This window comes from Rattus norvegicus, chromosome 14 (genome assembly GCF_021556685.1).
Source record: "Rattus norvegicus strain SHRSP/BbbUtx chromosome 14, alternate assembly SHRSP_T2T, whole genome shotgun sequence".
Taxonomy (NCBI): Eukaryota; Metazoa; Chordata; class Mammalia; order Rodentia; family Muridae; genus Rattus; species Rattus norvegicus.
In genome coordinates, this window is record NC_141547.1 from 4851899 (window position 1) to 4864147 (window position 12249).

The 12249-nt window shown below is 41.2% G+C and overlaps 1 protein-coding gene across 6 annotated transcripts in view; it reads right to left on the reverse strand.

Moving 5' to 3' along the window:
• Zfp658l1 (zinc finger protein 658-like 1) overlaps nt 1-12249 on the reverse strand; it is a 70938-nt gene that overhangs the window by 46656 nt on the left and 12033 nt on the right. The window contains exon 4 of one of the 6 annotated variants that reach the window (XM_087582103.1): nt 2922-7933. In XM_087582103.1, the coding sequence (XP_087438229.1) occupies nt 7201-7933 (733 nt within the window). In that variant the 3' untranslated portion in view covers nt 2922-7200. 6 annotated transcript variants of the gene reach the window in all.

Here is a 12249-nt window from a genome sequence, read left to right on the forward strand (position 1 = left end):
CCATGAAACCAAACAATCCAATCAAAAAATGGGGTATAGAACTGAACTGTGAATTCACAATAGAGGAATCTCTGAGAAGCACCTAAAGAAATATTCAAAGTTCTTAGTGATCAGATAAATACAAATCAAAACAACCCTGAGATTCCGCCATACACCAGTCAGAATGGTTAAGATCAAAACCTCAGTCAACAACATGTTGGTACTCCTCCATTGCTGGTGGGATTGCAAACTGGTTACAACCATTCTGGAAATCAATTTGGAGGTTCCTCAGAAAATTGGAAATAGACCTACCTAAAGATCCCACAATACCACTCTTAGGAATATACCCAAAGTATGCCCGTCCAGACCACGGGAGCACGTGTTCCACTATGTTTATTGGGGCCTTGTTTGTGAAAGGCAGAAGCTGAAAACAACCCAGACAGAAGAATGGATACAGAAAATGTGGCTCATTTACATAGTGGAATGCTACTCAGCTATTAAGAACTAGGATATCCTGTTTTACAGGCAAATGGATGGAACTAGAAAATGTCATCCTGAGTGAGGTAACTCACACTCAAAAGGACATGCATGGTATGTTCTCACTAAAAGTGGATATTATTCAGGGGAAAAAGTACAGAATACCCAAGATACAGTCCACAGAACACAAAAAGGTCAACAGCTGGAGGGCCCAAGTGAGGTCGCTTCAGTTCCACCTGGGAGGGAGAAGAAAACAACCACTAGGGTGGGAGGGAGGGTCAGAGGAGGGAAAGGGGATATGGGTAGGGGGAGAGGGGAACATGATCTAGTACTGGGTGGGGGAAAAGGACTGAAGCCCAACAGAAATAATGGAAACAAGTAACCTCAGGAGGAAGGAGGTTGGGAGGACCCTTTAGAATGTACCAGAGACCTGGGAAATGAAAGACTCTGAGGACTCAAAGTGGGGATCCTATATGAAAGGTCCTACAGTGGGGAGGGGGAACTTATTGACTCTACCTCCAGCAGAAAGACAGGGCATCAAGTGAGGGGTGGGGTTGCTATCCCACAGCTAAAGATCTGACCCATCATTCTTCCTGACTGAAAGAAATGCAGGGATGGAAAGGGAGAAGAGCCTAAAGAAAAGAAGGTCCAGTGACAGGCCCGAAATGGGATCCAGCTCAAGAGGAGGCCCCAAGACCTGACACCATTACTGAAGTTATGGGGCATTCACAAAAAAGAACCTACTATGACTGCTCTCCAAAGACCCAACAAGCAGCTGAAAGAGTCAGATGCAGATATGTGTACCTAACAAAGGAACAGAAGCTACTGACCCCTTGAGTTAAATTAGGGAGAAGCAGGAGGAAGGTAAGGAGGGCAACACTGTAGATCAATTAACCTGGACCCCTGAGATCTCTGACACTGGATCACCACCCAGGCAACATACACCAGCTGAGATGAGGCCTTCAACGCATATACAACAGAGTACTCCTGGGTTTGGGTTCAGTCAGGGAAGATGCACCTCAAGAGACTGGAGGCCCCAGGAACTTTAGAGGTCTGGTGGGGTTGGTAGGGCAGGGGCATCCTTGTGGAGACAGGGTGAAAGGGTAGGGAGAGTGCAGGTGGGGGTGGGGAGGAAGTAGAGGATATGGAACTTTTGGGAAGGGCTGGACCAGGAGAATAAAATCTGGAGCATAAAAATAAATGAATAAATGGTAAATAAAATATAAAAATATAAATATAGAATTGAAGATCCAGAAATGAACCCACACACCTATGGTCACTTTATCTTTGACAAAGGAGGTAAAACTATCCAGTGGAAAAAAGATAGCATTTTCAACAAATGGTGCTGGTTCAACTGGAGGTCAGCATGTAGAAGAATGTAAATTGATCCATTCTTTTTTGTTGCTGTTGTTACACAAATGCCTTTGCAATTTTTTTTACATTTTTTATTTGGATATATTATTTACATTTCAAATGTTATCCAGTTTCCCATCTAACAAACCCCTATCTCATTCTCCCTCCTTCTGCTATGAGTGTATTCTTCTACCCAACCACCCACCCCTTCAGGCCTCCCAGCCCTGACATTCCCCTACACTAGGGGTACCACAGTTGGCAGGACCAAGGGCTTCTCCTCCTATTGGTACACAAAAGGGCCATCCTCTGCTACATATGTTGGTTCTTCGTGTGATTTAGATATAAGCGTAATTGTGGCTTCATAGACTGAATTGGGTAATGTTCCATCGGTTTCTATTTTTCGGAATAGTTTGAAGAGTATTGATATTAGCTCTTCTTCGAAGGTCTGAAAGAATTCTGCACTAAATTTATCTGGTCCTGGGCTTTTTTGGTAGGGAGACTTTTAATGACTGCTTCTATTTCTTTAAGGATTAAGGGACTGTTAAGATGGTTTACTGATCCTGATTTAACTTTCGTACCTGGTATCTGTCTAGAAAATTATACATTTCCTCCACATTTTCTAGTTTTGTTGAGTATAGGCTTTTGTAGTAGGATTTGATGATTTTTTTAATTTCCTCAGCTTCTGTTGTTATGTCTCCCTTTTCATTTCTGATTTTGAAAGTTAGATACTGTCTCTGTGTCCTCTGGCTAGTCTGGCTAAGGGTTTATCTACCTTATTGTTTTTGTTTTGTTTTGTTTTGTTTCTTCAAAAAACCAGCTCCTGGTTTTGTTGATTATTTGTATAGCTCTTTTTGTTTCTACTTGGTTGATTTCGGCTGAGATCATTTTCTGCCTTTTACTCCTCTTCAATGTTTTTGCTTCTTTTTGCTCTAGAGCTTTCAGGTGTACAATCAAGCTGCTGATGTACGATTTCTCCAGTTTCCATTTGGAGGCACTCAGAGCTATGAGTTTTCCTCTTAGCATTGCTTTCATCGTGTCCCATAAGTTTGGGTATGTTGTGCCTTTATTTTCTTTAAATTCTAAAATGTCTTTTATTTCTTTATTTCTTTCTTGACCAAGTTATCACTGAGTAGAACATTGTTCAGGTTCCATGTGTATGTGGGTTCTCTGTCATTTCTGTTATTGAAGTCCAGCCTTTGTGGTGATCTGATAGGATGCATGGAATTATTTCGATCTTATTTCTGTTGAGGCTGGTTTTGTGACCGATTATATGGTCAATTTTGGTGAAGGTACCATGAGGTACTGAGAAGGTATATTCTTTTGTTTTAGGATGAAATGTTCTATAAATATCTGTTAAATCCATTTGGTTCTTCTGTTAGTTTCTCTATGTCTCTATTTAGTTTCTGTTTCCATGATCTGTCCATTGATAAGAGTGGGTTGTTGAAATCTCTTACTATTATTGTGTGAGGTGCAATGTGTGATTTGAACTTTAGTAAGGTTTCTTTTATGAATGTAGGTGCCCTTGCATTTGGAACTCAGATATTCAAAATTGAGAGTTCATCTTGGTGGAGTTTTCCTTTGATGAGTATGAATTACACCCTTCCTTATTCTTTTTGATAACTTTTCATTGAAAGTCAATTTTATTGGATATTAGAATGGCTGCTCTAGCTGTTTCTTGGGACCATTTGCTTGGAAAATTTGTTTTCAAGCCTTTTACTCTGAGGTAGTGTCTGTCTTTGTCACTGAAGTGTGTTTCCTGTAAGCAACAAAATGCTGGGTCTTGTTTATGTATCCAGTCTGTTAGTCTATGTCCTTTTATTGGGGAATTGAGTCAATTGATGTTAAAAGATATTAAGGAGTAGTAATTGTGGTTAGATGTGGAATTATGTTTGTGTGGCTATCTTCTTTTGGGTTTGTTGCAAGTAGATTACTTTCTTGCTTTTCATAGGGTGTTGTTTCCCTCCTTGTGCTGGAGATTTCCATATATCACCCTTTGTAGGGCTGGATTTGTGGAAAGATATTGTATAAATTTGGTTTTGTCATGGAATATTTTGGTTTCTTTAGGATCTGAATGACATCTGTCCATTTCATGATCTCTGTTGAAAAGTGTGGTTCAATTCTGATAGGTCTGCCTTTATGTGTTACTTGATGTTTCCTCCTAACTGCTTTTAATATTCTTTGTTTGTTTTGCGCATTTGGTGTTTTAACTATTAAGTGACAGGAGTAATTTCTTTTCTGGTCCAGTCTATTTGGAGTTCTGTAGGCTTATGTGTTTGTGGGCATCTCTTTCTTTATATTATGGAAGTTTTCTTCTATAATTTTATTGAAGATATTTACTACCTCTTCACTCTCTTCTATACCTATTATCCTTAGGTCGATCTTCTCACTGCATTCTGGATTTCTTGGATGTTTTGGGTTAGGAGCCTTTTCGCATTTTGCATTTCCTTTTACTGTTGTGTCAGTGTTTTCTATGGTATCTTCTGCACCTGGGGTTCTTGCTTCTATCTCTTGTATTCTGTTGGTGATGCTCACATCTATGATTCCTGATCTCTTTCCTAGGTTTTCTATCTCCAGAGTAGTCTCCCTTTGTGATTTTTTTATTGTTTCTATTTCCATTTTTAGATTCTAGATAGTTTTTCCTCAATTCCTCTACCTATTTGGTTGTGTTCTCTTGTATTTCTTTAAGGGAGTTATTCATGTCCTTCTTAAAGTCCTCTATCATCACCATGAGATATGATTTTAACTCCGAATCTTACTTTACAGGTTTTATGGGGTATCCACAACTTGCTGTAGTGGGAGAACTGGGTTTTGATGATGCCATGTAGACTTGGTTTCTGTTGCTTATGTTCTTTTGCTTACCTCTCAGCACCTGGTTATATCTAGTGCCTGCACTAGCTGTTTCTGATTGGAGCCTGCCCTTCTTGTGATCCTTGTGTCAGAACTCCTCAGATTCCAGGTATCTTTATGATCCTGTGATTCTGGGATCCTGTGATCCTGAGTGCGTCAGAGCTCCTGGGAGACAAGCTGCCTCTGGGATACTGATGTCCTGGTATGACCAAGCTCCTGAGGTCCTGTTGTGTCAGCACTCCTGGGAGCCAATCTTTCATTGGGTGTTTCAGGAGTGGGTGGGGGGAGGCCAGATCCTTGAGTTTGTTCTGGGCAGATACAACCTGGAAGGAACCCATATCTCTGGGTGTGTGTGTTTGTATTTCCCTGGTTCCTATGTAGTTCCCAGTTATGCTTGGTGTTGGGGCAGATGCTGTGGCCTCAACTGTGTCTTTGAGTGTGTCAGAACTCCAGTGCTTCTGGGTGTGTCTGATCTCCTGGGAGTCAAGCTTCCTCTATAAGGCTGTGTTTGTGATCCTTGGCCTGTTAGTGCACATATGATCCTGTGTTCCTTTGATCCTGGGCGAGTTAGAGCCCCTGGGTGACGGGCTTCCTCTGGGTGTTGTGTGAATGGGTGTGGAACCAGCACCCAAGGTCTGCCCAGGGCACAAGATCAGACCGGAAGGGACCCATGTGGCTGCCTGGGCAGGGCTTCCCAAGTCCCTCTAGAATGTCTTTTTTGTTTGTTTGTTTGTTTGTTTGTTTGTTTGTTTTTTTAGATTTATTTATTTATTATATATAAGTACACTGTAGCTGTCTTCAGACACACCAGAAGAGGGCATCGGATCTCTTTACAGATGGTTGTGAGCCACCATGTGGTTGCTGGGAATTGAACTCATGACCTCTGGAAGAGCAGTCGGGTGCTCTTAACCGCTGAGCCATCTCTCCAGCCCTGTTTGTTTGTTTTTTAATGACTCTAAAGATTACTAATCTGTCCAAAAGATTTAGGATATTGGTTACATTCACAGGGTTTTTCTCTTGTATGTGTTCATTTATGTCTTTGATCATGACAGGGAAAGGATAGTTAGAATATTGTTACAATTAATTGAGCCTTTCTTTAGTATGTATTCTTTTATGCTTTGGAAGATCACTGTAACTTGCAAAGGCTTTATCACATTGGTTACATTGACAGGAATTTTCAGTAGTATGTGATTTTTATTCCTTTGAAAATCTGGGTTTTGTGCAAAGGCTTTCCCACATTGGTTGCATGCATAGGGCTTCTTACCAGTATGAGTTCTTTTATGGCTTTGCAGACAGCTATGAAATGTAAAGGCTTTATCACATTGCTTACATTCCCAGGAATTCTCAGCAGTACATGTTTGTTTTAGGACTTTGAACATTTCAATTTTTGCATAGAATTTGCCACATTGGAGGTGCATAGGGCTTCTCTCGAGTATGCATTTTTCTATGACTTTGAAGACTGTGATGAACAAAGGTTTTACCACATTGGTTACATACACAGGGCTTCTCTCCAGTATGAGTTCTTTTGATTGCAGACTGCTATGAAATGAAAAGGTTTTAGTATGTTAGTCACATGTATAGGGCTTATCACCTCTAGTATTAGAGCTCTTTTATGGCTTTGCAGACTGCTATGACATGCATAGGGTTTACAGTAGTGGTTACATTCATAGGTCTTCTCTCCAGTATGTTTTTATGACTTTGAAGATCATTGTGATGGGCAAAGGTTTTACCACATTGCTTACATGCATAGGGCTTCACTCCAGTATATGCTCTTTTATAGACTTGCAGATTGGTATGCCATGAAAAGCCACATGAAATACCACAATTGTTACATTCCTAGGGCTTCTCTCTAGTATGTGTTCTTTTATGTCTTTGAAGATGGCTGCATTGAGCAAAGGCTTTACCACATTGGTTACATTCATAAGGATTCTCCCCAGTATGTGTCCTTTCATGGCTTTGAAGATGTTGGTTATGAGCAAAGGCTTTACCACATTGGTTACATTTATAGTGCTTCTCTCCAGTATGTGTTCTATTATGGCTTTGAAGATAGCCATGATTAGCAAAGGCTTTGCCACATTGGTTACATGAATAGGGCTTCTCTTAAGTATGTAATCTTTTATGCCTTTGAAGAGCACCGTGATGGGCATAGACTTTACCACACAAGTTACATGAGTATGGCTTCTCTCCAGTGTGTGTTCTTTGATGGCGTCGCAGGTTAGAGTGAAATGAAAAGACTTTACCACAATGGTTACACGCATAGGGCTTCTCTCCAGTATGTGTTCTTTTATGGATCTGCAGAGTTCTGTGGTATGCAAAGACTTTACCACAATGGTTACATACATAGGGCTTCTCTCCCATATGTGTTCTATTATGGATTTGCAGAGTGCTGTAACATGCAAAGGCTTTACCACATTGGTTACATTCATAGGGTTTCTCTCCAGTATGCCTTCTTCTATGGCTTTGAAGATGGCTGTGATTAGAGAAAGCTTTACCACATTGGTTACATTCATAGGGCTTCTCTCCAGTATGTGTTCTTTTATGGCTTCACAGAGTGCTGTAACATGCAAAGACTTTATTACATTGGTTACATTCATAGGGCTTCTCTCCAGTATGTATTCTTTTATGTCTTTTCAGAGCGCTGTACCATGCAAACTCTTTATTACATTGGTTACATGCATAGGGCTTCTCTCCAGTATGCTTTCTTCTATGGTTTTGAAGATAGCTATGTCTAGAAAAAGCTTTGCCACACTGGTTACATTCATAGGGCTTCTCTCCAGTATGTGCTCTTTTATGTCTTTTCAGAGCGCTGTACCATGCAAAGACTTTATTACATTGGTTACATGCATAGGGTTTCTCTCCAGTATGCTTTCTTCTATGGTTTTGAAGATAGCTGTGTCTAGAAAAAGCTTTACCACACTGGTTACATTCATAGGGCTTCTCTCCAGTATGAGTTCTTTTATGGCTTCGCAGAGTGCTGTAACATGCAAAGACTTTACAACATTGGTTACACTCATAGGGTTTCTCTTCACTATGTCTTCTTTTATGGCATTGCAGATGACTGTGGCATACAGAGGCATTACCACACGGATTAAAAACATTAGGTTTCCCTCCTATTTCTGTTCCTCTATTTATTTGAACACTACTGTAGTATACAAAGTCTTCAGTAAGTGTTCTTTTATGTGTATGAAGATCATTGTGACTTGCAAACACTTTTTTGTATTGTACACCTTCATAGGATTTCTCTCCAGTCTGAATTCTTTCATTCCAGTGAAGATGCCTGTAATATACAAAATCTTCATCACTTTGCATATATTCAGAGTTTCTCTACAATATGAATTCCTTCATGCTTGTGTATATAACAGGCACATATGGACAGTTTATTCCATTTAGTATACTAGTCAATATTTTTTTTATCTGTATGAATTGATTTTACACTATTTACTAAATGTTAAGAGGAATCAGATAAATGTTTCTCATTTTCATTATATCCATGGTGTTTTCTCTCATCAAGGTTTGTTTTATATCTTACCTGTGATAGTAAGAGCATTGATTTCACACTTATAGCATTCTTTTCCTTTGTAGGATTTTCACATTGTTTTAGGGTTCTCTACATTCACAGAACTTATGGGTAGTCTCTATATAGTAAGAGAATTGGTTGATGACTTACACTCTGTAGTTCAACTCCCCAACAATGGTCAGCAGCAGCTGTGAATCAAAGTCCAAGGATCTAGCAGTGGCTCAGTCCCACAAGGTAGGTGGGGGAAAAAGAGAGACTCTTCCTTCTTCCAATGTCCTTATGTAGATCCACAGCAGGTGTGTTCCAGATTAAAGGTGTGTACCACCACGCCTGGATCTGGGACTTGCTTTGTCCCAAATGACCTTGAACTCAGAGATCTCCTTGCCTTAGGCTCCTGGGACTCATAGCCACTTTTCCTCATGATCTCTATACCAAGATCCAGGTCAGAAACTTGTATCTCCCAGCTTCAAGATCAGGATCAAAGGGGAGCCTTCCTCTGGAAGTTAACAACCAGGAATAGCCACTACAATTCACCCTTTGTCAACTTGACACAAATATCTCATGTCCACATGAAACAATAACAAGGTCATGAATACGCCTAACATGATATAACTATTCCTTATACAATCACAAATGAACTTGTAAATTTACAATTGCACAATGTCCCTTGGGAACATTCTTTTAGTATTGAAACTTGAATACCAATTGATGTTAAAGTAATTGGAAGAAAGAAAAATAAGTTCTTAACAAAATAAAACAGAAGAAGCTTCATACTTCTTTATAAACCTCGTTTCTGAAACTGGTTACATGGCCTTAGCTAGTATTTATACCTACTTTCCTCTACTACCCATTCTGTATTTCCTCCACCCTCTGCAAGTACCTCAGCAGGTCTTACCTCTTTTCCTCGAGGAGTCACCCATACCTTCATTCCTGATGGGTCTACGTCCTTTGCTACCTGCTTGGATTAGGCTATTGTAGTTTCCCATTGACTTTAATCACACGATCTTAAGGGATCTCCTGCACTCCAGACATAATCCTTCTTACCTCCATTGTAGATCCATGGTAACCTGGACCTATCACCTCTCCTATCACTGCTATTCCTTTCTTAGCCTGTTGGATTAAAGGCATTAGAAGCCCAAAATGACCAGGGGGGAGTCTGAGCTTCCAGTTCAGTGGATTGTTTGCTGTGACTCCTGGTAGGAACACTCCCCACTCTGGAACCAAAACTTCTAGGCCAGCAGAACCTAGAGTTGTGGGGACAGGAAGCAAAAATTTTCCTAGAGGGTCACTATGAGTGATAGTAAGAGGAACTATCCAAAAGCCCTTGATTCCTGGACCCATGGATTCTGGCTATGGGAGAAACTGTACCATATATCAGATGCTGATTTAAAGCATATACTGTCTTCTGAAGATCTTTGCCCCAGCCCTCCAGGCTGCTGCCACCTAACTGGCGCTGTAATTGCCTCTTCAAAGGGCCATTCCATCTTTCTATCAGACCAGCTGCTTTAGGATCATGAGGAACATGGTAAGACTAGTGGATTCCATGATCATGGGCCCGCTGTTGCACTTCTCTGGCTGTGAAATGAGTTACTGGATAAGAAGCAATACTGTGTGGAATACCATGATGATGGATAAGGCATTCTATAAGTCCATGGATGGTGGTTTTGGCAGAAGCATTACGTGCAGGAAGGGCAAACCCATCATCAGAATAAGGATCTACTCCAGTAAGAACAAAACATCCTACAGAGGAAGTGGTCCAATGTAGTCAACCTGCCCTCAGGTTGTTGGCTGGTCAGCTCGAGTAATGGTGCCATATCTGGGACTCAGTGTTGGTCTCTGCTGTTGGCAGATCTGGCATTCAGCAGCAGCTATATGAGTCAGTGAACAATCATACATCTGGCCATTTCTTCGTCCAAATAAACTGTAATACCATGTGTACTGCCCGAAGTTTTGCCCATTATGAAGATTTTCCTTCACCTGTATCTTTGAGGGTTGTCCCAGAAAGGGGTTATAATGCTGCAGCTGTCCACTTCTGGGTGGTGCCGGCATAACATACAGAGCCATCAGTAAACCAGGTCCTGGTCTTCTCTTCTTCAGTCAGCTGATCATAGGGAACACCCCATGAGGCTATAGATGCATGCTTGCCAGCAGATGGCATTGTAACAGGAGTAGAAGTCATAGGCATTTGAACAACTTCTTCCTGTAACTTGCTTGTGCCTTCAAGGCCTACCCAGGCCAGACCACATATATACCACATTCATTTGATAATAGACTGCTACTGTGCACCTCCTACTTTATGACTTGGAGGGTCTGATAACACCCAGCTCATATTGGGCACTTCAGGTCACATGGTAATTTGGTATCTTATTGTCAAACATTCAGTTTCCACCAAGGCTCAATAGAAGGACAAGAACTGTTTTTCCAAGGGAGAATAATTGTCTGCAAATGATGGTAGAGCTTTGCTCCAAAACCACAAAGGTCTCTTCTGTGATTCAACTAGAGGTCTGCCAGAGGTTCCAAACAGCATCTCTATCTCCCACTGACACCTCAAGTATGATTGGGTCAGCTGGATCATGTGGTCCAAGTGGCAGAGCAGCCTGAATAGCAGCCTGGACTTGGTGAAGAGCCTTCTCCTGTTCCAGGCCCCACACAAAGCCAGCAGCTCTCCAAGTCACTTGGTAAATGGGCCTGAGTAACACACACACGTGAGGAACGTGCTGTCTCCAGAATCCAAATAAAACCACTAAATGTTGTGCTTCTTTCTTGGTGGTGGGAGGGGCCAGGTATAATAACTTATCTTTCACCTTAGAAGGAACATATATGCATGCCCCATACCACTGGACTGATAAGAATTTCACTAATGTAGATGGTCCTTGAATTTTGGTTGTATTTCCCATCCTCTGATCTGCATATGTGTTACCAATGAATCCAAAGCGGTTGCTACTTCCTGCGTACTTGGTCCAATCAGCATAATGTCATCAATATAGTGCACCAATGTGATATTTTGTGGAAGAGAAAAACAATCAAGATCCCTTCTAAATAAGTTATGACACAGGGCAGGAGAGTTAATATATCCTTCTGGTGGTCCTTATGGACAGGTACTAAGAAGAAAGCATTTGCTGGATCAATAGCTGCACACCAGGTTCCTGGAGATGTGTTAATTTGCTCAAGTAATGAAACTACATCTGGTACAGCAGCTGCAGTCAATAGTCAACTGTCATTCTCCATGACTCATCTGTCTTCTGCACTGACCAGATAGGAGAGTTAAAGGGAGATGTGGTGGGAACCACCACCCCTGAATCTTTTAAGTCCTTGATAGTGGCGGTAATTTCTGCAATTCCTCCAGGAATACGATACTGTTTTTGATTCACTATTTTCTTTGGCAAAGGCAACTCTAAAGACTTCCATTTAGCCTTTCCAACCAAAATAGCCCCCACTCCACAGGTCAGGGAACCAATGTGAGAATTCTGCCAATTTCTAAGTAAATCTATCCCAATTATACATTCTGGAACTGGGGAAATGACCACAGGATGTGTTCAGGGACTTACTGGACCTACTGTGAGTCGGACATCAGTCAAAACTCCATTCATCACCTGTCCTTCATAAGCTCCTACTTTAACTGGAGGGTCACAATGTATCTTGGGGTCTCCTGGAATCAGTGTCAATTCAGAACTAGTATCCAATAGACCACAGACAGACTGATTATTTCCTTTCCCCCAGTGTACAGTTACCCTTGTAAAAAGCTGTAGGTCCCTCTGGGTTAGAACTGGAGAAAGGCTAACAGCAAAACTTTTAGGTGTCTTATCAAGATCCTTCCTTAGGGAAACCTGGCCACCCCGTCATTCAAGGGGTTCTACATCTGCAAACTGGTTCAAGTCTGGAAACTGATTCACTGGCCAAGATTGCCTTTTCCCACAATCCAATGTAGCCTTTCTGTCAATTGCTTTGAAATTCTTTTTTGCTTACACAGATCGCATTGGGCTTCCTATCCATTTCATGCCTGGAAACACCATGCCTAATTAGCCAGTACCAATGGTCTGAATGAGACCATTATAAATTTCACCTCTCCTGTGCTG